This window comes from Mus caroli, unplaced genomic scaffold (genome assembly GCF_978045245.1).
Source record: "Mus caroli unplaced genomic scaffold, Mus_caroli_1 scaffold_13, whole genome shotgun sequence".
NCBI classification, from domain to species: domain Eukaryota; kingdom Metazoa; phylum Chordata; class Mammalia; order Rodentia; family Muridae; genus Mus; species Mus caroli.
In genome coordinates this window covers 63,353,822-63,381,728 of record NW_028227268.1, presented here as the reverse complement: position 1 = coordinate 63,381,728, position 27,907 = coordinate 63,353,822, and the positions used below count along the sequence as shown (strand labels likewise).

The 27,907-nt window shown below is 43.8% G+C and overlaps 1 protein-coding gene across 8 annotated transcripts in view; it reads left to right on the top strand.

The window, feature by feature from the left end:
* The window catches only part of Mprip (myosin phosphatase Rho interacting protein), a 115,438-nt gene that overhangs the window by 12,490 nt on the left and 75,041 nt on the right, over positions 1-27,907 (top strand). For all 8 annotated transcript variants that reach the window (XM_085829973.1, XM_029484025.2, XM_029484023.2 and 5 more), the window contains exons 2-3: positions 22,407-22,484; positions 23,236-23,301. In XM_085829973.1, coding sequence (XP_085686099.1) covers positions 22,407-22,484; positions 23,236-23,301 — 144 coding nt within the window. The remainder of the gene's footprint in view (positions 1-22,406; positions 22,485-23,235; positions 23,302-27,907) is intronic.

Sequence of the window (27,907 nt, the reverse complement as noted above, 5' to 3'; positions counted from 1 at the left end):
GGCCCTCTACTTTCCAGTGTAATTTGCCTTCCTGCCTGGAAGCTTGTGAGTTCTCTTTGTGGATCATAGTTAGCTGGCAGCACATGGTCTTCCGTGGTGCACAGGTGTTTCTGGTTTGAAATTACAAGGGTATCAGTTTGCTCTGGAGTATGTCTCTCTCTCTCTCTCTCCCCATGATATTCATAGCTGACAGAAAGTGTTGTCCCAGGCCACTGTTAACTCTTTCATATCCACAACATTCTTTTTTTTTTTGTTTTTTTGTTTTTTGTTTTTCAAGACAGGGTTTCTCTGTGTAGCCCTGGCTGTCCTGGAACTCACTCTGTAGAACAGGCTGGCCTCGAACTCAGAAATCCACCTGCCTCTGCCTCCCAAGTGCTGGGATTAAAGGCACGCACCACCACTGCCCAGCTTATCCACAACATTCTTATAGGTGAAGGGATAAAGGACTAGGTGTGGAGAAGTCCTGTGACTTGTTGGCAAGAGCTATGCCAAAGCATAGACCAGCTCCCATCCTCTTGGATAGATGTAGATTAGCTCTCTGCCAAGTGGGCAGGATAGAGGATCCAGTCTGGGCGTCCTTGTCTAAGTGTGCTATCTCATGCCTGTCTTTCCATCATGCTCCTGCCCTGGTTTTGTTTTGTTTTTAATGAGAAAGGTGGCTCTGCATGGAACTGGTCATGACTTCTGTAGAAAACCGCTCGCTGCCCAGAGGCTGTCTGACATCTCTGTCATTCTCCCCTCTCCCACAAATGGCAGCCTACTCTAACGGTCTTGCAGCCATGAGCAGGCTGTCAGAGAAGAGCATTTTAATAACAGCCTCTTCCCCCAGCAGGGCCTAGGCCTGTAGGACTCTCTTGGCTTAGTTGGAACAGAGGGGAGGAGGTATAGCCCATACCTGTAGGCCCGCCTGCTATGTGCCAAAGGTGTGGGATCTGTTGTATTTTTGTTTGTCTTTGATCTTTAAGATGTAATTCATAAAACATAAAATTAGCCACTTGAATTCAGTTGCATTTAACACATTCACGGTGCTATGAAACCAGTGCCATGCTCCAGCTGAAGTTGTTTTCTGCACCCCAAACACCTCATAACTGTTGAGCCATCCTGCATCCCACTTCGTGCTCCAGGTGCTTTCTACTCTGCATCTGCTTCCTTTCACTGTGGGAATTCCATAAAATGGGATCCTAGAGAACCTGTCACCTTTAAGCTGAGTTCCGTGACTCAACTAGTATTCTTATCGTTTTCTATCTGAGTACTATTTAGAATTTCATTCATCTTTTTTTCATAATTCATAATATTTCAGGATATGACTGCACTACATTTTGTTGATTTATTCCTCAGTTAATGGTATCTGGGTCATTTCTACCTTTTGTCAAATGGAGTAGTGTTGCTGTGAATATTTGTATATAGATTTTTATTTGAGCATCTACTGTCGCTTTTCCAGTGGAGTCCTGAGGGTAGGATCTCTGGACTGCTACATTTCTGCTAGTGGGCTGGATTTGAATCACCCCTGGGGCTAGAAGTTGGCCTGTCTGTCATGTGATAGAGTCAGCCTAGAACCCAGTGAGATGCTCTTCTGGCTGTAAGGACAGTGAACTCCCAGGTACTGGTCCACGTTGTCTCAGAAATCTTGAGATTTCCACTCTTTCTACCCTTTCATTTCATTTGAGTTGCTGAACTAAACAAACAAACAAACAAACAACTAAGGTAGCTGTAGGGACTGTTGGCAAGAGAGCTCAAGGGTATAGGACTAGAAAGCTGGACAGCCCAGTGGTGCAGGCTCACTGGAGTGTGAGGTTACTGGGGGCTGCTGGAAGGGACTGGTGTTGCCTAGAATTGGATCTCAGATGGTCTTGGGATTTGCTGGAGAGGACTGAGAAGGTCTTTCCTCTCCAGCAAATCCCAAGGTTATCTGGTCAGCCAGAGCTTCATAGTGCAACTCTGTCTTTAAAAAGAGACAAGAGTGAAGAGCTAACTTTGGAATTCTTGGTCTAAAAAAGGCTATTAAATCCTGTACTTTTTAAGTGCTCCAGTAGAGGAAAAGAGGATGGCCAAGATCAAACAACACTATTGACAGTGCTCTTGGGTTCTTGAGGAAGCTGGGGTGTACTCATGCGTATCCTCAGGAAATCTACCCTTCTTGGTAGCTAGATGGGAGTTTTGAAGTCTAACTAAGTAAACCTTTCTGGACTCCCATCTTCTACATGTATCACAGTTCTTGTGATTATATGCTAATGGATCCTGTTACAAATTCTCCTTGCTTCATTCTTTTGTTTCTCCTGTCTCCTTCTAGAAGTCTCCTTGGAGAGATTTGATTCTGAACTTGGTCTTTGCGACTGGGCTGCCTGACTTGTGCTTACCCACGGGGAGCCTCTCTGGACTCCTTTCTTTCCATCCTTGCCTGCCCTTGCTCTGTTCCTAAGAACTAACTCCTCACACTTCACATTGGTAGATTACATTTATCTTTATGGTCTTAGATGGTCTTAAAGATATTTTTATTTATTTGTGTGCCTGTCTTTGCACATGTGTGTGTGTGTGTGCACACGTGCGCATGCTTGTGATGTTTGCTGATGCCTGGTAGGTCAGGTGGTTGTGAGCTACTTGATGTGGGTGCTGGAATTTGAACTCAGGTCCTCTGGAAGAGCAGCATGCACTCTTACCATGGAGCTGATATTCTAAGTTCTCTTTTAAGAGGTTTTATTAATAGCTACTAAACTTGGATACATGTTCACAATCACAAAGGATTGAAATAACCCTAAGGTCTATGTGAAGAAATAGTTGGTCACACAGAAATCAGTTTCTGACACATGCTACAATATAAGTGGACCTTGGAAACATGAAGTTAAGTGGAAGAAGACAGACATAAGAGATACCATGTATGATTCCATACACACATAATCCCAGAACAGGCAACTCCATATAGACAGCAAGTAGACTAGTAGTTGCCAGGCTAGAAGAGATGGCAGGTTTGGAGAGTGGCAGCTAAAGAGCTCAGGTCTCCTTTGGGGGATAATGACAGTGTTCTAATTGGTAATAGCCGAACAGTACACTACTGAGTTGTACACTTTAAATCGGTAACTTATATGCAGTGTACTTCTAACTCCAGAAAATTATTACAAGACTATATCTAGTTACCACCTCTAATTCACTTAATGTTTGGGCCCACATTGCCTCTTTGTCAAATCATTACAGATAGCCTCTTACTACAATGTAAGATTTTTTTCACAGTGGTGTGGAATTTTCCCGAGTAACTAGTCTGTCTCCCACACAGTGCCAGGTTCTACCCATTCATGACTAATCAGCATCAGGCAATGGAAAAGGCTCTGTGGGGGATGGGATGGCCCACTTATGGGCCAGGGTAAGCAGCATCTTTACAGTGGGTAGGCTAGAGTTATGATGCTCAGGTGTTTGGGGTGCTTAGTATGTTTGTAGTCTAGGATGCTATCAAGAGGACAGAGAGTTTATCAAGACAGGACCTATCCTAAGCCTAGGAACACCTATATTTGATATTTCTTTCTCCCCATATGGCTTCCTGCCATTTCTGTCTCCCAGTTCCTACCAAAGTGAAGTTAACCCTCTCCAACCCATCCTTGTACTTTTAGGTTCCTGTGGTCATAGAAGCAGCTTGCTTTTCCACACACAGCATGTGTGGTGACAGCATTAACAGGTGCCTTCAGACATCATCAGTACCCCATTGGCTCACCAGTTGTTTGCTTTGTCTTCACTTCTGCCCAATGCTGATCTTGAGCTGCCCGAGGAGTAGAGTTGGCTGGGCATGCTGGTCCGTACCTGTAATCCCAGTCTTCAAGAGTCTGAGGCAGGAGAATCACTAGGAGTTTGAGGCCAGCAAGGGTTTCAGAATTAGAACACCTCTTTCGAGCCAGGCGTGGTGGCGCGCGCCTTTAATCCCAGCACTTGGGAGGCAGAGGCAGGCGGATTTCTGAGTTCAAGGCCAGCCTGGTCTACAAAGTGAGTTCCAGGACAGAGAAACCCTGTCTCGAAAAACCAAAAACAAAAAAAAACAAAAAACAAAAAACAACAACAACAAAAAAGAACACCTCTTTCGAAAAAACTGAAAAGAGAACTTGGGGAGGTGTCTCAAGCTGAGAGCAGTGGCTGCTCTTGCAGAGGACCTGAGTTCTGTTTCCAGCACCCACATGCTGGCTTGTAACTATCTGTAACTTTAGGTCCAAGAGTTCAACAACTTCTGTTTTCCTTAGTACATACATACATGAAAAGCACTCATACATGAATAAATCACTTTTTGTTTTGTCTTATTCTTTTTTTTTTTTAAGATAAGGTTACTCTGGGTAGCCCTGGCTGTCTTGGAACTTCACTGTAGACCAGGAGAGCTGGGATTAAAGGTGTATGTCACCACACCCAGCCACATAAATAAATCTTTTTTTTTTTTTTTTTTTTTTTTTGGTTTTTCAAGACAGGGTTTCTCTGTATAGCTCTGGCTGTCCTGGAACTCACTTTGTAGACCAGGCTGGCCTCGAACTCAGAAATCCGCCTGCCTCTGCCTCCCGAGTGCTGGGATTAAAGGCGTGCGCCACCACGCCCGGCTTTTCTTTTTTTTTTTTTTTTTTTTAATAAATCTTTTAAAAAGGGGATTGAGGGGGATATAGGTGAGACAGTCTGTCCTGTGGATATATTTCTTCTGGGATGTGTGTGCCCTATATTCTTGTTGCTCCAGCACGACCTGGACGTGGCCCTGAGTCTCATGCATGCCTGCTCAGCTTTGTACAGATTCAGATTCTGCCTCCCTCTCATGGAAGTCTCGTAAGTGGCCCTCTGCTGTCATACCAGTCCCTCTCTTACACCGTGGATGACTTTGCTCCCTTGCACTGATGTCTGCACATGCCTCCGTGGGCTTGTGTCTTGGCTTTGGCAGTACATGTTGGTGACTGAGAGGCTGTCTGGAGAAGAGGAGCAGGTTGCAGGCTATGAGAGAAGGATGGACATGGCTGAGTTCTGAGACCTGATTTCCTGATATCACTCCTGAGAGCTTCTCTGGGGGGTAAGAACTTGGGTGCCCTCCGCAGGAAGCTCTGAAGTAGATATCTTGGTCCAGAGTGGGATGCATATGCTCCTTGGAGGTCTTTCCAAAGGTAACAAGCATTCATTTTGGAGAAGAGCTCACATTTTCTGTTGGTCCAAACTTAAGGACACTGGCCATGCTGGTGTTGGCTGGCTCTGTGCAAAGGTGGTTTGCACTTGTTGGTTCCTACCCCAGTGCCAGCTATGGGGCCCATGAAAGCTTTGGTCTGAGCCTTGGCCTAAAACTCTGAGTTGGAAGGGGACCTGTCCTGGGCAGGACAGGATCCTCAGAGCCTGCCTTGTGCTTGTGTCAGCCCTCACCTTCAGGAGTGGGAGATCCAGTGAGTGAAGGCTGTGGCTTGGAGCCTGTTGGATTTGGCTTCAGCTCTGCTTCTGCTACTTCCTAGCTTTATGGTCTCAGGCCAAAATGATCATCGTGTGCCAGTTTTATCTTGTGGAAAATGGCGGCAGTTGATAGGTTTGCTGTGAAAGTTTTTGATATTGCAGGATTCTATAGTCCCTGGGTCAGTGGCAGGGCAGCCACTGATGGCAGAAACTGCCGCCCCGAGGGGAAAAGTGGACCTTAGACTCCTCCCATCCCATTCCAGACTTCCTCTTCCGGTTGGTGTACAGGCAGCACCTGGACACTTCAACAGGAGACCAGGAACCACAGCATTCTTCTTAGACCCTGCTTTTCCTTTTGACCTAGCATGCAGCAGTGCTCTGATGCCCCAAAGGGAAGCATGGACTGAACTCCTTGTCCCAGACTTGGCCTTGTCCTCCCTGAGCTATTGTATGGGCAGTGCCCAGACACTGCCAGAGGAGAGGAAGAACAGAACCACAAGGCATCATAAGGTGATTGAGGGAGAAAACTAGTAGTCACTTGGTATGTCCTAAGCACAGGTAGTAGCAGTCTGTCTAGCCTTAAAACCTAGGTTTTGTCCTCTCAATCCTGCTGATGTCAAATCACATGTCTAAGCTGCAAGGTTCGCTTGAGTGTCTCTGTAGTGCTCTATCTTCCCTGCTACTTTTCAGGGCAGGCAGGCAGGTAAGAGCTTCCATGCATGTTACCATCCCCTAGAAGCTTGTTTAGGAGGCGATGAGTGAGGTGTGAAATACAGTCTGGGGCCAGAATTGCATGGCTGTGAAGCAATCAGGTAATATCTTATGTGGCTCAAAGCCTCAGACAGCAATTCCAGATTCTGGTATGGTTTAAGATAAATCTGTATCTTTTGGATAGTATTGATTCATGTTCCACAGTGGTTCTAGTAAGTTAGTTCTCCAGGCACGGTCAGGGTATGTGCTGTTTCATTGGCAGAGATAGATGTGTTCACAACTCTGCTCCAGAGTCTTTTCACCACAGGCACAGGGTTAGAACCATCCAACCCTCCCACCATCCATCATGGCAGCCACAGGTCGTAACGAGGACTTGACAGAGTGAGGCCCCAGCCAGGACTTGATGAGTGCTCCTATCCCTGTCTTGCTCAGAAAACCCAGGTGACCTGGAAGGGATCTTTGATTTACAAAGCCTGTAAAATTGGCCAGATAACTACTACCCAAGAATCATCTTGGTGGGGTGAGGGATGGCACAGAAAATATTGAACAGTGTGGTACTCTTGAGTGTAACATTGTCTCCATAGAAGGTCCGCAGAACTGAGAATCAGCCTCCAGACTTCACCAGATGGGTCACCTACGCTTTCCATACAGCTTGCTCTTTTATCCTTTGTTGGTACCGCCACCTGCCACAGAAGTCTTTGCTCTAAACTCAACTCATAGTTAGTATCCTGGTTCCATAGTTAGATGTCTTTCAGAGCTGCATGGATTTTTTTCCCTAGTAAGGAATATTCCTGGAGATGGGTACTGCCTAGAACACAGGTGTAGAGTGCTCTGCTTAGCCGTCTCTGGCCTTTTCCACTTCAAGACTCCTTTTCCAGAGGCCCTGGTTGAATTTAACACCAGATGTATGCTGAGTGCATATGTCCTGAGACAGATGCACCTAGTCTTGAGGCATCCATGATTGTGTACTGATCCAATGGTTGCTTCGTATGTAATAGGACTTTGTCTTCTAAATGAGAAGGAAGGATAACTGAGTAGTAGCAAAAGTCAGGTCAAGGTCATCCTAAGCTCCACAGGAAATTCCAGACCAGTATGGGCGATACAAGACCCTGTGTCTTTATTTAAGGGGAGGAGGAGGAGGAGGAAGTGGTAGTGGTGGTGATGATGATGATTTCAGGGGCCCACAAGATGGCTCCGTGGGTAAAGGCTAAAGATCTTGCTGCCAAGAGTAAGATCTAAGTTTGATCCCTGGGACCCACATGGTAGAAGAGAACTGGCTCCTACAAATTATTCACGTTATCTTCTGACCTATACATTGATGTACACTTGAAATGCTAAAGGCATTGAAGGAGTGTGCATATCTCTGTATCTGTGCTATTAGAGGTGAAACTGAACTCGACTGAAATTCTGCCTTGCCTTCTGCCACAGAGTGAGGAAGTCATGGAGCCAGGATTGATCTTGGGCCTATCTGGCCAGGACCCCAGGATAACCAAAGCTGTCAGCCTTTCTCTGTAGAGAGAGTACTGGAGTTTCTCAACCATCACCAGGAATTACCCACTCTCTTTGACATTCTTTTCTTCCCTTTAAATGCTATTGAAAAGCCAGGCATGGTGCTAACACACCTTTAATCCTATCACTCAACAAGAAAAGGCAGGCAGTTATCTGTGGGTTTGAGGCCAGTTTGTGCATTCATAGTGAATTTCAGACCACCAGGACCGAGTAATGAGACCCTGTCTCAAAAAACAAAATAAAACCAACAACAACTCGACAGGCATTCATGTGGCATCTTTTTTTTTTTTTTTTTTTCTTTTAAAGGGAGGATGTAACAAGAATTGGGGTTAGAAATGTACTTCAGTTGATGAATTGCTTGTCAGTGTAGGTTGGATTTCCAGTACCACTACTGTAAAAAAAGAAAATAAAACATCTCGAATACTTGTTCATGATCCCAGCACCTGCAGTTATTCAGCAGTGTTTCCTTGTTGATTACTATGTCAGCAAGTTTCATAACTGTAATAAAATACCTGAAGCACTTGACGTATAAAGAGAAGAGTTTATTTTGGCTCGCTGTTTTAGAGGTTCCAGCTCACTTATGGTTGGCCATTCTCATTGTTTAGAACCTGTGATGAGGGAGCAGTTCATGCAGGAACATGTGGAGGAGCACAGCCGCTTTCCTTATGGTCAGACCATTGAAGCAGAACAAGGAGGGGCTCGGGGTCCTACTGCCCCTCAGTGGGCATAGTTCCAATGACCTAAGGACCATTCCTCCTAGGCCCTACCACCTGAAGGTTCCATCGTCTCCCAATAACACCTTTCTGTGACTTTAACACACAGACCTTTGGGAACCCAGGATCCAGCCCGTCATTATCTATCCTTGCATATTTTATAAGCATCTTCACACCCTACCCATCTGTAGTCTCCTTCGGTACTGACTTTTGAGAAAGGCCATTAGGAGGCTTTACCAAATGTCTCCAGAGGGTACCAATCACTGGAACACAGTCCATACAAGAAGTGCTGGCCCTGTGCATTGGTGTGGGTCACAAAACAAATGGTTGTGTAGTGTGTATGTACTTCCATGGAGTCTTTTGGGCAATGTGTTCCTCTCTGATGATCGCAGAGAGGACCTTGCTCTGCTTTGTGTTGTGTATGTAGCTCACTCTCATGGAAGAATTCTGAGTGCACTGGCCGCACTCAGTGTCATGTTTCTTGCTCATGTTGCCACATGCTGCAGTCTGAGAATGCCAGTATTTCCCATATCTTTGGCAGCATGGTGTACACAGACAGTAGCTTGTCTGCCTATGTGTTGTCTTCTTGGTACTGGATGCTGACCAGTATCATCCTTGTGCCCTGAGGGCATAGGGTGGGAAAGTTGGAGGTTCAGCCTAGCTTGACAGTATTCCAGGAAGGCCTTATCAGTAATAGTCCTAACATGCCTGGGGAACCGTTCCATTTCTGGCATAGTGTTACTAACCAGAGCAAGATATCTATCCCAGGAATCATCTATCTATGTGTTTGCTTTCCTCCCCTGGAGCTTAGCTCTGCACTAGGCTGGGCTAGGGGAGGATTGGATTTCTGTTCCTTCAATGCTGTTGTAAGAGAAGGAGCAGGGCTGGTAGGGTTTAGAGATAGGGCCTCAGAGGAAGCAGGTGCTGCTACAGGGCTAATTCTTCCCGACCATCCTTCTGTGTAAGCCCAAAGTCTCAAGTATGTGGAAAGGAGCTGAGCAGAGGGGAGTTGGTCCTCCTCTTCCTCCTCTTCCTTTGTTTTGTTTTTCAATATAGGGTTTCTCTGTGTAGCCTTGGCTGTCCTAGAACTAGCCTGAAACTCACAGAGATCTTCCTGACTCTGTCACAAGTGCTGGGGTTAAAGGTATATATATATATATATATCACCACCTCCCAGCAAACAGAGGATTCTTTAAGAGCAGGAGGAAAGGAAAGCTCTGTAATTATGGATCAGCCCAGCATATACCCTGAAAGTAGTTGACCTAAAGTAGTCATAGGACTTATTGTTCCCCAGAGGTATTCTGTCTTGAGGGGCAGCAAATGGTACAGTGTCACCCTTCTTCCCTTTGGAGGGGCATCAGACCCTGGAGGTCTTGGGAGTGGTGGCTTCATGTATTGTTTGGATGCTATCCTTATAGTCCCACTTTCTCATTCCATGCCCACCTGTCCTCTGAGGGAGAGTGTTAGTCCTGGGGGGCAGGAGACCTGGTAGGAATCCTGTCACTAATGGTACTCCTTCCATGCTCTTTAAGCCAGAGAGGCCATGTGAAGCCAGAGTCAAACTTGTCCATTCTGGTTTCCTTGAGGCTGATTGTGTGATAGGGTGGCAGTGTCCAGAAGCCAGATAGTGCCTGAAAAGTATTTATTTAGTAGCTTAATTGTACTTTATGAACCAGATTATACCCTTTGCCCTACCCATTTGATGTGGTTGGACACATTTGGTCTCCTAGTTCAACCAAGATTGGCTCTGGGAAGATGGTTAAGAGACTTGCCACCATGTCTCTCTAGACTGAGGGTCTTGAGGATTGACTGCAGAGTCCTTGTTGACTATAACCATGGGTTCTGGGCTCTAACAGGGTCTTGCCAGTGTTCCACAACTGTGTGTGGATACAGTGGAGGAAGCTTTTAGAAACAGTAGATTTGGCTTTGCGAAGTTTTTAATTCTTCATTGCATTTTTAATTTTGTTGTTTTTTTAAAGACATGGCCTCACAATGTATCCCTGGCTGACCTGGATCTTACTGTGTAGACTTGGGTAGCCTGGAACTCAACAGAGATCTGCCTACCTCTCTATCCTGAGTGCTGGAATTAAAGACCTGTCACCATGCTCAGCAATCTTAATTTAGGTAAACTTTTTACACCAAGATCATTGTAGGTTATCCTGCAGCTATAAGGTGACATGGTGATCCTGGTACCTTCACCCTCCACCATGACACCGCACAGCACAGAGGAGTGGATGGGTGTATATGTCACAGAAGTTGCTGAGGCTGGTGTAGGCAGGAGCTTCGCAGTCCTTCTCAGCTGTCTTAGTCAGGGTTTCTATTCTATCATGACCAAGAAGCAAGCTGGGGAGGAAAGGGTTTATTCAGCTTACACTTCCACACTGTTGTTCATCACCAAAGGAAGTTGGGACTGGAATTCAAGCAGGTCAGGAAGCAGGAGCTGATGCAGAGGCCATGGAGGGATGTTTCTTACTGGCTTGCTTCCCCTGGCTTGCTCAGCTTGTTTTCTTATAGAACCCAAAACTCCCAGCCCAGTCCCACCCACTAGGGGCCCTCCCCACTTGATCACTAATTGAGACAGTGCCTTACAACTGGATCTCATGGAGACATTTCCTCACCTGAAGCTCCTTTCTCTGTGATAACTCCAGCTTGTGTCAGGTTGACACAAAACCAGCCAGTATACCAGCCATGCCTTCATCTGCATCCACAATCCCCTTCTGCTCCTCACCCAAGCAGTTCAAGTCTAGCTTCCTCTAGATACCTCAGGGAGGTTTGTGAGTGTAACCTCACGGCGTATCACTGTGGGATAGTCTCTTTCTACCTCTTGATCTCTGGCAGCCCAGAGAATTGTGTATGGGTGTAGATCATACCATTCCATTGCTGACAGATGGCCCATGTGGTCCATGGAGTAGGGACACAACACAGTTTGTTCAGCTGTTTCTGCTCTGCAGGTCTTCTGGTCTGCTGTCATCATTTGTGTGTAGCTTTTGTGTCACAACTTCCATTTCTTTGGAGTAAAATATACAGGGGTATAGTTCCTAGCTTCCTATTTATTTCATAAGAAACCACCACGTGGATTGTCAGTGATGTTATATGACTGCACACTTACTCAATGTATTTGGCAGCATTTAGAGTCTGTGTATGTATGGATACACACACACACACACATATTTATATTTATATGTGTATATATATATTTTTTTTTTCTTCAGATGAACTTTTCCTTTCTGGGCTGACATTGCTTCCTCCAAGAGCCAAAGACCCCCAACAAAACCCCCAACACCAGCATGAAAAGCCAACTTTTTGAATTGTTGGTCAGGGTTGTCCAAAACATTGCAGGCTATTGCCCTTGACTATGTCCCAGAGGTAAAAGTTAAGTCCCTATTGCTGAAGATGCCATGCACTTCAGATGCAGGGCCCAGAGAGCCCTGAGCTGGAGCCGACCCGAAAGCCTCCTCCCTGAGAGGACCAGGAAGCACCATGCAAGCATCCAAAGGAGGGAGGCGACCAACAGTCCTACCCAGCTGTGATGCCCACAAACCACAGCGATGGCCAGCATGGCACAATAACCCTAAAGGTTTAGTGGTGGCAAGCGTATGTTATACCCAGTTGGGCTCCGTCTCCGAAAGGCAGGGACTGCTCAACATCAATAAATGTAATGCACCATGTGAACAAGTCTCAGGAAAGAAGCTGCGTAGCTGTTTAGTCAATGATGGAAGACATTTGACAAAGTCTATCATGCCTTCATGATAGAGCTCTAGAAACCTTATGACTAGATAGCACATACTTCAACATAGTAAGGTTATATGCAGCAAACCTATAGAAAATGTTATAGTAAATGGAGACTTACTCAGGGCATTTCTTTTAAAATTGGGAAGGAGACAATTATATTCACTCTCTCCCATCTCACTCCTAGTGCTTGAGACCCTGGCTGTAAAGAGAGACGAAAAGGGTAACAGTAGGAAGGAAAGGAGTCACACCATCACTATTTGCAGATGACATAATTTTTTACTTAAAATACCCTATAGCGAGCTGGAGAGATGGTTCAGCAGTTAAGAGCTCTTCTGTAGGTCCTGAGTTCAAATCCCAGCAACCACATGGTGGCTCACAACCATCTGTAATGAGATCTGACGCCCTCTTTTGGGGTATCTGAAGACAGCTACAGTGTACTTACATACATACAATAAATAAATATATCTTTGAAAAAAAATACCCTATAGCATTTACTAAAAACTAAGTGACAGGATATAAAACCAGTATTTAAAGAACAAACAGTAGCCTTCATTTACACTAATAGACTACTCTCCAAGAAAGAATTCAGGAAAAATATTCCTTTTAAAATAATTGCTCCCCCCAATTATTTAGGACTATATCTATAGAAGAGAAAGACCTCCAATATGAGAATTTCCAGTGTTTTAGACATACTTATCACCTTCTGGGAGCCACTGTTTTTAAAGGCTTTGGAAGCTGAGCATGTTAGTGCATATGTATAATCCCAGCTCTTGGGAAGCTGAGGATGGAAGATTGCAGCATTTCAGATCAGCCATAGCCTGACCCTGTTTTGTTGTTGTTGTTTTGTTTTGTAAGAAAGAGAATGCTGCTTTATCTTGTAGCCCCTTCAAGTCCCCACTAAGAAATAGTCTCTGGTTTGTACTGTTGTAAGTTAGAAAAGTCACTGGGACAGTGGTATCCCTTGGGTCTTATATGATAAAATCACAGGCATGTGTTAGTTTTGAATCATGTCATTGTTCTAGTGATGGAGGCAAGTCACTAGGTGGTTAGGGACAGTCCTTGAGGAAGGGACATGAAATCCTAAGGTGTAGGTGGCTTCACAAAATTGTGGGGGTGGGCAGGGGATCTAGGAGAGACAGCAGCAGGCCTCTAGCTTGACTATGGAAAAGGGTAGCCGTGAGGATATGTGAGGAGGTGTGTGTGTGTGTGTGTGTGTGTGTGTAGAGGAAATGCCTCTCTGGCACTTTTTGTGCTTAGTTGGAATAGCTGAAGGGTTAAAGATGACTTCCAGCAACACTTGAGCAAGGGATGGCTGCGTCCTTTGTGTCTTTTGTGTCTATAGATGGTTCTGCATTGTCTGATGATTTTGCCCTATGTGGCTTGCCTTTCAGGTTCCTGATGACAGGTTCCTATTGGGATCAGATCAGCCCTTTAGGAGCTGTCCGCCACTTTGTACTCCACAGGGCCAGCTTAGCCTAGGGTATTTGCTCTCTTGCTCATCTGGCCCACCCCAACTTCTTCTACAAATCATAGATCCTTAGTACAAATTATAGCCCATGGGACCTTTATCCCTATCTTTGACTGGGGCAAGGTCCCTTGAAAACACAGCCCCTTCAGAGGCCAGATTTCTTTTGCCAGATGGGAAAGAGAACATGGTTTACTCAGATGCTTGCAGTGTGGAGTACCAGACTTAGTTCTTAGTGGTGCACTCTGGTAGCTGATGTGGTTCATAGCCGTCATAGCTGAGTGGGGCTGTTGGTTGCCTCCTCCTCTCGAAACATTCATAGCGCCTTCTAGTACCATGCAAGAGGGCTTCTCGTGTATGGTATTTATTTGGTTTTGTTTTTTTGTTGTTGTTGCTTGTTTTTAATTTGGTGGGTCTTTGGCTCTTGGAGGGAATACTGTCAGCAAAGGTGAGGAAAATTTATTAAGATTATATATTTATATTTATACACAGAATGTGTATCATAGGTTTTTTGAGGTAAGTAGACAATAGTTTGCTTCCTTCTGACTTTTTTGGCCATTGTTGTTATTTCACCCACCTTTTTCTGTATTTACGTCCCTTCCCTCTCCCTAAAGAATCTCCCTGTCTCCTGTCAGACCACTTGTATTCTGGTGTTCCCAATTCGCCCTCCTTCTACAAGTGCCCCCTCTTCCCATTTCTCAGATGAGATTACTTGAACCCTGCTACTTCCCTCTCTTTTGTTCCTGAACACTCTTGACAATAGTCTCCTTTTATTTTCCCAGTGTCTGCCGTTACTGCAGACTATGTACTCACATGTTAAGATTTGGAGCTATGAACCCCCAGAGAGAGAACATAAAGTGGGTGTGTTTCTGGGCCTGGAATATTTCACTCAATATGACATTTTCTAGTTCCATTCATTTACCTGTAAAGTTCAAGTTTTTATTTTTCTTTACTGCTGAATGGCATTTCATTGTGTGTAGCACATTTTCATTATCCATTTGCCAGGTGAAGGACTTTTCCTGTTTCCATTCTTAACAGTTGTACATAGAGCGACAATGAACATCTCAAGGATATTGAGTCATTTGGGTATATATGCCATCGAGTGGTAGGGAGAGTTATATGGTAGAGCTACTACTAGCTTTTGGGAGTTCTTCACACTGCAGACTAGTGGATGTACTAGTTTGCAATCCCACCAAAAGTGAGTGAATGAGGGTTCCCTTTCCCCCACATCTTCTCCAGCATTTCTTTTCGGTAGTTCCATTGATTGTTATCATTCTGACTATAGAGTAAGATAAAAATCTCAAAGTTGTTTTGATTTGCATTTTTGTAATTACTAGGGAACCATTTTTTTCCCTTCTTTGAGAACTCTCTGTTAAGGTTAAAACCGTTTTTATAATGTGTCATTTGTGGGGTTTTTGTTTTTGTTTTTGTTTTTGTTTTCGAGACAGGGTTTCTCTGTGTAGCCCTGGCTGTCCTGGAACTCACTTTGTAGACCAGGCTGGCCTTGAACTCAGAAATCCACCTACCTCTGCTTCCAAGTGCTGGGATTAAAGGTGTGCGCCACCACGCCAGGCCTTTGTGTGGGGTTTTTTATTTGTTCTTTTTTTTTTTTTTTTTTTTTTGATTCACGTTTTTTTGAGTCTGTATATAGTCTGAATATTCTCTGTCAGATGTATAGCTGATAGAGATTCTCTCCCATTTTGTTGGCTTCCTCTTTGCCCTGCTGATTGTTCTTTAGCTGTGCAGATGCTTTTTAGGAAATCCCACTTGTCAGTTAATGGCCCTAATTCTTGAGTTAATGGGGTGCTAGTCAGAAAGTCTTCTCCTGCACCTAGATCATGAGGGCACTGCCTGTGTTTCCTTCTAGCCATTTTGGTGTCTTTAGTCCATGTGGAGTTAGTTTCTGCTCAAGGTGATAGATAGATACAGGTACAATTTCATTCTTCTGTATGTGAGCATTCAGTGTCATGGATTGAAGAGGTTTTCTTCTATCCAGCATGGTTTTGGTGTCTTTGTCAAATACTACGTGGCTGAAGTTACATGTATTTATGTTTGAATCTTTGATTTTTATATCATTGGTCTGTGTGTCTGTTTCGTGTCATTACCACACTATTATTAACACTGGTTTGTAATATATTTCAAAATTTGGAATGGCAATCCCTCCAGCATTGTTCTTTTTGTTTACGATTGTTTGGGCTGTCTGGGTCTTTGTGGTTTCATATGGATTTTAGGATAGTTTCTTTCTGTTTCTGTGAAGAATGAGATGGGAATTTTTTAAAAAAGATTTATTTATTTATTTTATGTATGGGAGTACACTGTAGCTGTTTTCAGACACACAAAAAGAAGGCATTACAGATGGTTGTGAGCCACCATGTGGTTGCTAGAATTTGAACTCAGGACCTCTGGAAGAGCAGTCAGTGCTTTTAACTGCTGAGTCATCTCTCTACCTGGGGATGGGGATTTTGATTGGGATTGTATTGAATTTGAGACTAGCTTCAGGTAAATTTGTCATCTCAATGCCATGTCTATTGATCCATAAACATGAGGCTCTTTCCTCGCGTCTTTCCCCTTCAGAGTTTTAAGTCTTTATTGTAGATGTCTTACTTCCTTGGTTAGGTTTATTTCTAGATGTTTTATTTTCTTTGAGGCTAGTGTGAATGTGGGTGTGCCTGTGATCTCCTCTGTGTGTTCATTGGTGGTGTATACAAAAGCTACTCATTTGTGCAAGGTGATTCTGTATTCTTCCACATTGCTCAATTTCTTGATCATTCCTATAAGAATTATGGTAGAATTTTTGGGATCTCTGTATATATATGTATATATAGTATTATATCTGTAAATAGGGACAGTTAGGCTTCTTTCCTTATGTGTATCCCTTTTATTTCCTTCTCTTGCCATATTGCCCAGCTAGTACCTCAAGCACAGTGTTCAAAAGGAGTGGGGATATCCCAGTGGGCATCCCTGTTTCATTCCTGACTTCAGTGGGATTGCTTCAAGCCTCTCTTCATTTAGGACAGTGGTTCTCAACCTTCCTAATGTGCAGACCTTTAATACAGTTCCTCATGTTGTGGTAATCTCTGACCATAAAATTATTATTATTTTTTTATTTTTTGGTTTTTTGAGGGCAGGGTTCCTCTGTGTAGCCCTGGCTGTCCTGGAACTCACTCTGTAGACCAGGCTGGCCTCGAACTCAAAGATTCGCCTGCCTCTGCCTCCCAAGTGCTAGGATTAAAGGCGTGTGCCACCACGCCCCACTCATAAAATTATTTATTTTTTGTTTTTTGTTTTTTTGGTTTTGAAACAGGGTTTCTCTGTGTAGCCCTGGCTGCCCTGGAACTCATTTTGTAGACCAGGCTGGCCTCAAACTCAGAAATCTGCCTGCCTCTGCCTCCCAAGTGCTGGGATTAAAGGCGCATGCCACCACGCCCGGCCATAAAATTATTTTTGTTGCTACGTCATAACTGTAATTTTGCTACTGTTATGAGTTGTAATGTAAATATCTGTGTTTTCCTATGGTGTTAGATGACCTCTGTGAAAGGGCCATTGGATCCCCAAAAGGGTTACCACCCAGGTTGAGAACTGCTGGTTGAGGATGGTGTTGACTGTGAGTGGTAGATAGCTTTTATTGTGTTGATGTATGTTCCCTGTAGCCCTATGTTTTCCAGAATTTCTATCATGAAGGCATGTTAGGTTTTGTCAAAGGTTAACTACATATATTGAGATAATCATGTAAATTCTTTCTTTAAATCCATTTATGTAGTTTAGTGCATTTACTGACTTATATGTTCAGTTATTGCTACATTTCAATGATAAAATCAATTTGATCATGGTGGATAATCAGTTTGAAAGAAGTGTGTGTGTGTGTGTGTGTGTGTGTGTGTGTGTATGTGTGTGTGTGTGTAAATAAGTTCTTTGGGGATAGTAGCCTGTCATTTTCTTTTTCTGTTACTGTGTTTTTTCCAGGTTTAGGTATTAGAGTGATATTGACTTCATCGAAGATATTTAGGATGTCCCTTATGTTTCTTTTCTTTGTTTGAATAGCTTTAAAAACAGCTGTAGATCTCCACCCCCTCCCCCCTTTTTTAAAGTAAGAAGGCTTTTTATTGTTGCTCATTGTCCTCATTTGTTGTGGGTCTGTTTAAGGTCTTGACTTCTTGGTTTAAGTTTTGTAGTCTGTTTGAATCTAGAAATCTGTCTATTTCCTTTAGGTTTTTCAGTTTAATAGCGTACAGGTTTTTAACATGTCCCCTTAGAGTATTCTGAGTTTCCTTGGTGTCTGATGTTTCCCTATCCATTTCTGATTATGTTGATTTGGGTCCTCTCTTTCCTTTGGCTAATTTGGCCAAGGGTCTGTTGATTATTTTATTTATCTTGTCAGGACCAGCTCTTAGAGTCATTGATTCTTTATATTGTTTTCTTTGTCTTTGTTTTTACGGCATTGATTTCTGCTCTGATTTTCTTATTTCTTGCTACCAATTGGATTGGTTGTTTGGTTGGTTTGGTTTGGTTTGGTGGGTTGGGTTTTTTTTTTGTTTGTTTGTTTTTTGTTTTGTTTTTTTTTCTTTGAGACATGGCTTCTTTCTGTATTCTTGGCTGTCCTGGAACTCACTTTGTAGACCAGGCTGGACAGAGATCCACCTGCCTCTGCCTCCCAAGCTCTGAGATTAAAGGCGTGCGTCAGGACCACCTGGTATCTTTCAGATTTTTTAATGTAGGCACTTAGATTTATAAATTTACCTCATAGGACAATATGTCCCAGAGGTTTTATTGTATTCTGTTTACATTTTCATTTAGTTTTAGGACTTCCCTTTATGTCTTGATTTCTGTTTGACCCATTCATCACTCAGTAATGAGTTGCTTGATCTCCATGAATCTGTGTGTTCACTAGAGATTTGTTTGCTGCCAATTTTAATTTCTATTGCATTGTGGCAAGATAGCATACAAGGAGTGAGTTCAGTCTGTTGTAATTCATAAAGATTTGTTTCATGTCTCAGGATGTAGTCTGGTTTAGAAAGCCTCTATGTGCTGCTAAATAGAATGTGTATTGGGGGGGACCGGAGAGATGGCTCAGTGATTAAGAGCACTGACTGTTCTTCCGAAGGTCTTGAGTTCAAATCCCAGCAACCACATGGTGGCTCACAGCCATCCTTAACAAGATCTGACTCCTTCTTCTGGAGTGTCTGAAGACAGCTACAGTGTACTTACATATAATAAATAAAACTTAAAAAAAAAAAGATTGTGTATTTGGTATTTGTGTGGAATTTTCTCTAGATACCTGTTACATTCCACTTGATATATCAGTTAATTCTGATGTTTTATCTTTATTTTTTGTCCAGATGACCCATCTATTAGAGAAAATGGGATATTGAAATGGACTAATCACTATTAATGAGAATTAATGTGCGTCTCTAAACCCAGTAATAGATTTTTGATGAAATTTGGTGCCTCAGATATGTTTGATGAATATATGTTTAAGATAGTAATGTCTTTTTGAGTAGTTGTTCCCTTGATTAGAATAAAAGATACCTCTTTCTCTCTTCTGATTAGTTTTAGTTTGAAGTCTGTTTTTCATAAATTAATATAATGGTGCTTGCTTCCGATCCCATTTGATAAAGTATTTTTATCTCTCCTTTACTCTAACATGGTTCCTGTTTTAAAATATAAGGTGTTTTTTGTGTTTTCTTGGCTATCAATGAGAAGAATAGTAACCTTAAGCGTTTTCCTTAATATCAAGTTGTTTATTTTTGTCTTTCTCAAACTCCTTGAATTCTTTGATGAAGTTTTTGTTTGTTTTTTTTTTTTTTTAATTCTGTATTTCATTTGGGTGATTCCTGTAGGGTTTGTAGGATTTAGAGAGAAGGTACTGGCATAATCTTTTATATTGTTGGTATTTTTGTGATGAGATCTGTGCACACAGACTTCTTTTGTTAGTTCTGAGTCTGTTATGGGCAAAGCAGGTTTGAGGCAAAAGAGAAGATATTTAGATGTTTTGGGCCTAAAGATTGGAAATGGCTTGGGTGGGATAAAGTCAGGAAGACTTGCGGGGGTGGGGGTGGGGCTGGGGTGGTATGAACAGTGTGCTTCCTGGTCTGAGCCTGGAGGGTGGGACTAGACCTGCCTGGGTGGAAAGGTTGGCTATGGCATGGGTGTGTTCTGTGGTTTGAGGGAAGGTCCTGGCAGAAGCCTAGAGATCTTTTGTAGTACAGGCAGTGGAGGCCAGACTAGGCTGGGTGCACTGGGTGTTGGACCCAGGCTAGATCTGGTGGGTTGTAGAAAAGGTATGTTTGAGGAATATCAAGGGGAGGTCTCGATACCAAGTGGGGTGATTGCAAGTGGCACAGGAACCACTTGTAGGTGGTTATAGGTAGGATGACTCCTGGGAAACCTAGAGGTTGACTTAAGCACCGGGGGAGGTTGGTTACATTAGACAGGGACATATAGGAGGTGGGACTCAGCAGAAGCCTAGAGCTTGGGTACTGCACAGTCAGTGGTCTAGGCTGGGCCACTGGTTATGGGACCTGGGCTAGATCTTGTGGGTTGTAGTAAAGGCATAGATAGGGAGGGTGGGGAAGAGGAAGGAGGACAATTCACTGAGTTAGACCCTACACGAGGATGTGAGTATTCTTTTTGCGTGCTTTTAAATATGGCTTTATTGAGTTAGAGGCTACCCTAGCCTACAGAGTGAGTTCCAAAGCTCCATGGAAAAACCCTGTCTCAAAAAAAGAACGAACGACCGAACGAACGAAAGAAAGACTGACTTGATTGAGGTAAAATTCATGTAATTAAAGTGTTTAAAATATACAACTTATTGATTTGGGTTATTTCTAGAGATGGAATTGTCAACATTACAGCCTTACACCCTTCCCTGTCTCCTGACCCTGGCTAGTCCCAGTTCCAGACTATCCAATAAACTGCTCTCTGTCCCTTGAGATTTGCCTTTGTTAGTGTTTCAGGTACCAGCTTCCCTACCAACTCTTTCTGGAACCATAATTCTCACTCTGGCCCTATGCTTTCCTGGTGCTTACTGGAAGCCCTTTCTTAGTGACCCCAGAAAGTACTAGTAGGTCTGTAGTATGTGTAGTCCATGACCTTGCAAAGAATGCTTGGATAGAGGTTTGTTGAGTTAATAACAGTGCCAATGAGAACTTAAACCAGGGCAACCTGGGTTTTGAGGATACTTGCACCAATTACTAAAGAAACCATTGTTCCCTTTAGGGAATGTCATGTAGATATTCCTAATATAATGTCATTCTAAAGTTCTACAGCCATAAACAGAAAATAATGCCATATAATCATAGTGGGTAGCCTGTTGACCAGATCCCACAGGTAAGGGCCACTCAAGACGAAGGTCAAGAGGGGCCAGAAGTATCAGGATATCCAGGGTTCAGGGGGTCCTCTGGTTCTAGCTCCATTTTTTTCTGTGCTGTGGACAGTCTATGTACAGTATTCACCCAACAGGTTTATGGGGAGTAGGAAATGTGTTCAGTTGGCTGGGCACTAGTAATATCCATTTAGCTCTTGGGCCTTCTGCCAACACTTCCTTATGCATTTCATCAGAGCAGGGTCCTGTCATTCTTCCAGCAGCTGCTCCTATCCCACTCACACCTCTTCCCACCCACTTTACTCAGGAGAAAAGTCAGAGTTTGGGGGCATTGAGGACTCTGCAAAGAAGCCAAAAAATGGCAGTATTCTTGGCTTAGCCTGGAGGCCATGTGACCCTCCAGCAAGCAAATTGCCCTCTCTCAAGTAATAGAGTCCACAGCTAAATGGGGTAGGATGAGGGGGTCTCCCAATGCCTTTTCCCCTTGCACCTGGGTAACCATTCCATCTACCTTGTTTTCTATGGAGTTACCTGTTTCAGATAGTTCATGTGAATGGGATTCTGTAATATGTAGTCTTGTGTCCAGCTGCTTTCAATTATACAGTGCTCTAGAGGTTCCAGTGCCTTTGTGTGCATCAGAACCTGACTCTGTCATGCTGTGCAGCCATTATGTGGGCAGACTATAGATCTTTCAGCTCTTTCTCTGTTTGTGGGCCTTTCAGTTGTTAGCACCTTTGGATAACTGGGAGCAGTACTCTTAGGATGTTGCAGGGCCTGTTTCCATTTGTGGACTTCTCTCACGTGTATGTTACCTAACAGTGGAACTGCTGGGGCTCAGATAGCTCATCTGTGTGTTCAGCCTTTCCCAAACTGCCAGGCTATTTTCTAGCTGCAACATTTGCCTCTTGTTGTACTAGCTTATTTTATTGAAACAGTCTCGTTCTACAGCTCAGGGTGACCTGGAACTCATGGTGATCCTCCTGCCTCAGCCTCCCCAGTGCTGAGATTATAGGCATGAGCCATGTCACCTAGTTTCTGTTGTGGTTTTTACATGTATTATCACAGAAACTTCATGAGGTGGAGTCAGAACTGTTGATATTCTGCTCAGTGTCAAGTTGAAGCCCAGAGGTTTCCTTGCCCTTGGTGGTCTCTAAGTACTGATGAATCTTAGGCCAGTGCCAAATTTGATCTCTTCCAGGCTCTGCTTTCTGTCTTCAGGATGAGGGAGGGGTGGAGCTGTGTTGTTTACACTGGATTCCTGGCACTCAGTATGATACATTCATTAAATAAAATGTCACCCCTTCCTATCTTGGTGTGTTTGTTAGAACTTGAGAGAGGCAAGAGTCTGTAAGAGTTCTTTTGCTTTGTAGGTTTTCAGATGTCCTCAGGGTTCTGTGTTTCCCTAAGCATACCACAAGATGGGGAATCCTGAGACCTTTTAAACTAGGCATCTGTTCTAAATCCTTAGCCTATGTTGGGGAATAGGAGATGACATCCTGTTTGTTAACTTGGCCTGATCTCTTGTCCTTTGGTTCAGTGATAATAAAGATCTGCCATCCTTTTTCTCTTCTAGGCAAAACCCATTTATGGTGGCTGGCTGCTCCTGGCTCCAGATGGCACTGACTTTGACAACCCAGTGCACAGGTCACGGGTAAGAACGTTCACCAGAGAGTATTCTTGGGATGGGAAGAACCAGAAGGAGGTCCATTTGAGAGTGAAGTGGTAAAGTTAGGGAGGGAGACAGGAGGCAAACACTGGAACCTGAGGAATGGAGTTGGCACGGATCCACTGTTTTCTGAACTCCGAGGTCTCAGAAAGGTCTGCTTATGTATATATAGAGTCAATGGCACTTGACTACGGTAACACCTCTGGAGGCCTGGCCTATGTTGGGGTTCTTCTCTGTTTGATTTTTGTTAGCTCATTCCACTGCTGTTCAATTCCTCAAGCTTTGGCTGCTGATTTCCTGTCCCTTGGAAATCACAAGACCAACCCATTACATACCATTTCCCAGACTTTCTTGGAAGTGATACTGTCAGTCTCCCTGTAACCCTAGGTTATTCCAGAACACATAAATTGACAAGCATTCTATGAAAACTCTGTACTGGCTGCCAGTAACAATATAGAAAAGTGACCACATACAGTTTCTATTCCTAAGGAAAGCTCCAGCTTTTAAGACTCCGTTGGGCATGTGGAAACACCAGTCACTTGTATTAGGCCATCTCCTGACCACACCTGGCTAATGAATCACTGTACTTATGTCTCTGATATCTCTCTCCTACCATCTGTCCCAGAAGTTGAAGCCTTAGAGCCAGCATTCCTTAGATTCTATGAGTTAGATATTGGGGTTCTGCCAACTGAGACCCAGGGCCAGGGTACCTGACCAACTCTGTGCTCTGTTGCAGAAATGGCAGCGACGATTCTTCATCCTTTATGAGCATGGCCTCTTGCGATATGCCCTGGATGAGATGGTAAGTGTCCTTACTGCTCCCTGGTCCTGGCCCTGGTCTTCCCCAGGCTCTTCTGCTGTGAAACTGCTGACCAAATCATGCTTGAGTACAGCCTTACTAAGGCTTCTGTTTAAGAGTCTGGAATGTTTTAAAGGACTTGCAGTACTAGGTAGAAAGTCCTCTACAAACCCAGATCAAGGCAACCCCCTCCCTCCCCAGTTGTTGGTGAGAAGAAGCAGTGAAGAAGTAAATCACTTTTGTTTAAGATTAGGGAAAATGAGGAGATAGTCTTAGGTGTCAGCAGGGGGCTGAGCAGATGAGCATCTTTCTGCTCTTCCGCTGCCTAGCTTTCTACCTACACCATGGGTAGAGCAGTTGCTGGCTGCTCTTGCTCCAGAGGCCAAACCCCAGCTTAGCCAAGTAGAACAGAAGGTCTCTTTCTATTACTACCTGTGTCACCTCCCTTTTCTCTCAAAGAGATTTCTCTTTCCTAAATGAAGCTTTAGATTCCTCTTCCTTTGCAATTTGAGTAGGCAAGTATGTAGGTGGAGACCTGCCATGCCTCTGAAGACTAGGGCCGCCTGGCAAAGTCTAGTCATGTGTTTGCAGTAGGCTGGCCCACTTGCTGTACCCAGGGCCGGTTTCCTCACTATGATGCAGTGAGACTCTGGAGTGTGAAACAACTGTTGCCAGAAACTTTCCAGAGGGTCAGGACACTAGTGCTTGGAGATGATCATTAGTGTTCATGTGTGCCAAGCAGGCCCCTTTCTTCCTCTGCTTTCTGATGTGGCATTTCAGTCCTCTTACCTGAGACCATTAGTGGGCACAATACTGTGTTGCCCCCCCCACACACATACACACTTTCCACAGTATGTCACCTCATTGGTTCCTTAAGATTTTTCTCCCCATCATTCTTTTTGATGAACCTAAGAATGAACCACAGAGGTTTTGCTGAAGAGCCATCTGTGAGGCAGAGTGGTTTACAGTGAGCATGGACAGCAACCCAGCTAGGGACAGGGACAGGTAGATAGACGTGATGCTCTTCTTTCTACCAGCTTAGGAGACATGCAGGGCAGACTCTGCTCTTCTCTTGGTGTCCTTCTGTCTTGGCTGCTACATTAGCAGCAGCTCTGGGATAGGAGTCAATCTCCCATAAGGCCTATTCTTGCGTCCTATAACTAGTTAAAAGTGTTAAAACCGTCAAAGGTCACTGGATTATATTCTCATTGAGCTCAAGACATGAACATTTGAAAATCAACACCAGGGTTTTTATTTAGATTCAGCTAAAATCCAGAAGAATTCATTATTCTATTTGTTTGGTTTGGGCACCAGCACAGACTGCCACTGCTCCTAAAATCCTCCTGTCAGTCTCTGAGAGTTGAGCCAGATGTACTGACACCTTGTGGTCCATAGTATCTCCCAGCAGCCTGAATATATTAGTTTGCTTTTTGTTGATGCAGTGAAGACCATAATCAAAAACAAGTTGGGGAAAAAGTGTTTGTTTGGCTGTAGGTATTGGTCATAGTCCACCATTGAGGGAAAGCAAACACGGAAGCTAATCAGGGCCGGAACCTGGAGGTAGGAACTAAAGCAGAGATCAATGAGAAACACTGCTTACTGACTTGATGCCAGTTTTCTCTTTTATACAGTCAAAGACCACCTGCCAGGGTGGCACTGCCCACAGTGAGCTGGGTTCTTCCACATTAATCATTAATTAAGAAAATGCCCCCACAGACTTGCACACAGGAAGTTTGATGGAAGCATTTTTTAAAATTGTGATTCCCTCTTCTCAGGTGACTCTACCTTGTATCAAATTGGGGGGGGAAAAGTGAGCATACAGGATGTGGCTAAGGCAAAGATGACTGTGAGAAACAAAAAAGGAAAAGACTTGGCAGGACATCCAGGTCTAAACGTTATTGTGCATGGGTCATTTCTAGCACATGGCTTACTATGTAGTCAGTTGATGCGTTTCTGTCAGACTATGGGCAGTGCATACATATGGGTAGTGTACATAGCTAGTACCTCTGAGAGGGAAGTGACCAAACCAGCAGTGGCAGCCATGTTGAAATGTGTCTAAAGTGTCACTTTGGGCTTGTAAGTTTCCATGTTGCATCAGGAAGCTCACATAAAAGAACACTACAAAGGAGGCCATCGGGGTGAAGACGAGGCTGCAGGAGTTAGTCAGGGTAGAGGCTAGGAAGGAAAAGGCCATTTCAGTAGATGTCGGGAAAGAAGTAGCATGAGTGCTCTTGCGGGGACTGAGGATGACAGACTCTTACCCATGCTTACCCTCTGCTCTGCATTCTGTCAGGCTTACCCTTTGTGACTGTCCCCTGGGACTAGGAGAGATGTCTTCTCCCACTGCATCTTCTGCCTGTTTGGATGGACAGGGTTCTGAGTCCAGTGCTTGCTCTCATGCTGCTGAGCCCCAGCCCAGAAGTTTTCCCTTGTGTTCTTTCTGAACAAGGTCTTAAGAAGAGTTAATGTACCTCAAGGCTATGTGCTTAATGTGTAGTGCCATCTTTGATTGAAACAATTAGAGCAGAGATACTCTTGGTGTGTACCAGTGAGAGGCTGAGGATGCATAAGACATCTTCCACAACAAAGAAGAATCACTTTAAAGTTTGCTAGTGCCCAGAATAAGAATTGGTTTGGCTGTTGGCTTACTTACTTTTTTTGCTAACTTAAAAACGTTTCATTTGCTATTAGCACAGGACATGGGACTCACCTACCTGTTTCCTGGAGTAGATGGCAGGTTAGGGTTATTTTACAGCTTTTTTTCATCTTGAGGGGTTTCTGTGGGATTCACTCACAGAACACATCTATATTTCCTATGGCTTTTACAATGCTTATGAAACATCTCCATCTGGGTGCTTTTATCCAAAAGCAACATCTTTGAATAGTCTATGATGGCTTCTGGTCCTCCTCTTATACCTGGATAAACTCCAGCCCTCACTGGTAGCCTGCCCTTCCCAGCTGACTGGCTGTAAGATTGAGTTGTATTTCCTCCTTTAACACTTAGTCACAGTCTGTTTCAAATTGTTGTTTCCCTGTTATATATTATACTACCCTTTCCCTTCTTTAAGTACTTTCTTACCAGCCAGATTATGGTTTTCCCCTGTGGTTGGAGGTCTTGATAATTCTTGGTTTCTTCCCATGTTGTCTGGGTAGGGTTCAGTAGACCAGGCATAGCATAATGCATGGAGTTAGGGCTCACCATTGTTGTGAACTGGAGAGAAAGATGGGTTAGTGTGGTCCCAGAATAGTCATGAATGTGGTGGCTTTGGCTAGCCTCTGTAAAAAGGGGAAATGATGATGTCCAGAAAACTTGAGAAATGATGAAGGAATGGCTGGACTGTGAAGAAACAGGAGACTCTCTGATGGTTACAGTGTGCTTTCAGGAGGTGGGTAGTGGTACTAGCTCTGGGTGCCTTGGGATTCTGGCTGGCTCCCTGGTCTTACCATTACCATTACCTTTCCAGGCATAGCTAAAATGAGAATCTCTTTTTCTTTGGGGGGGATAGGTTTCTTTCTCCATATTCCCAAGTAATGTGTGAAGGTGAGGCATATTTTCCCTAAAAGAGAAGAGAAGCTTCCAGAGTGTTTGTTGAGGTGAGGGGCATAGTAGCCCATAGACATAGTAGAGCCTGAAGAGGCTAGGCTTACTATTTTTCTGGAGAGGGCAAGCAAGGAGCCTGGAAAGCCCACTGATACTGTCCTTTGGGTGTTGCTTCATGTCTGCATCTTACAGGAACTGATACAAGTCTACAGGGTTGATTGACATCTGGCAGGAGGTTCTGGCCCCTGTAATGGGCCTGTTCTCTTCCTTTGCCTGAACACAAGTAAGGCAAACAGATGGTCCCATGCTTTGTTGTCTTGTATTGCAGTAAAACATGCGTAACATACAGCTCACTACTCTGAGCACATAACACAAAGCAAGTAAGGCAGCAGTGGGTGCTCACACATACAGCCATCACTATGCAAGCGCATGAGAGCTCTGTCACCTTTTCAATAGAAATTGTTGCCATTAAGATCTGACCCTTAGCTCCATTCTCTTGTGTGTCAGCCTGAGTCCATCATGAGCCTCGTACAAATTGCCATCCCTTACTAGAAATGTTTGGGACAGGGAATGGTTAGGATTTTAGTGGTTTTGTTTTGTTTGTTTTTGTTTTTACATTCTAGGGTATTTGTGTAAATATTATTTGATATCTTGTGGATAAGAGCCAAGTCTAAACAGAAAAATCATTTATGTTTCACTTATACCACATACACTGAGCCTGAAGGCAATTTTGTACCATGTTTTTTATTTCAGATCTCAGACTTTGTTTAAGTGGACTTTTTTCCCCCCTGTTTTCCTGTTTTTAAGAGATACAGGCCAAAGATCTTTAAGAGGTGGGACCAGTGGTCAATTTTAGGTCATTAGAATATGGCTACCAAAGGGATTGTCAGGCCTTGATTTCTGCAGCTTAGAGATGTGATTACTGGCCCTTAACATATTATTTTAGTTAGGGGTTTATTGCTGTAAAGAGACACAATGACCATGACAACTAAAAGAAAACATTTAATTGAGGCTGGCTTATAGTTTCAGAGATTTAGTCCAACATCATCATGGCAGGACATGGCAGAA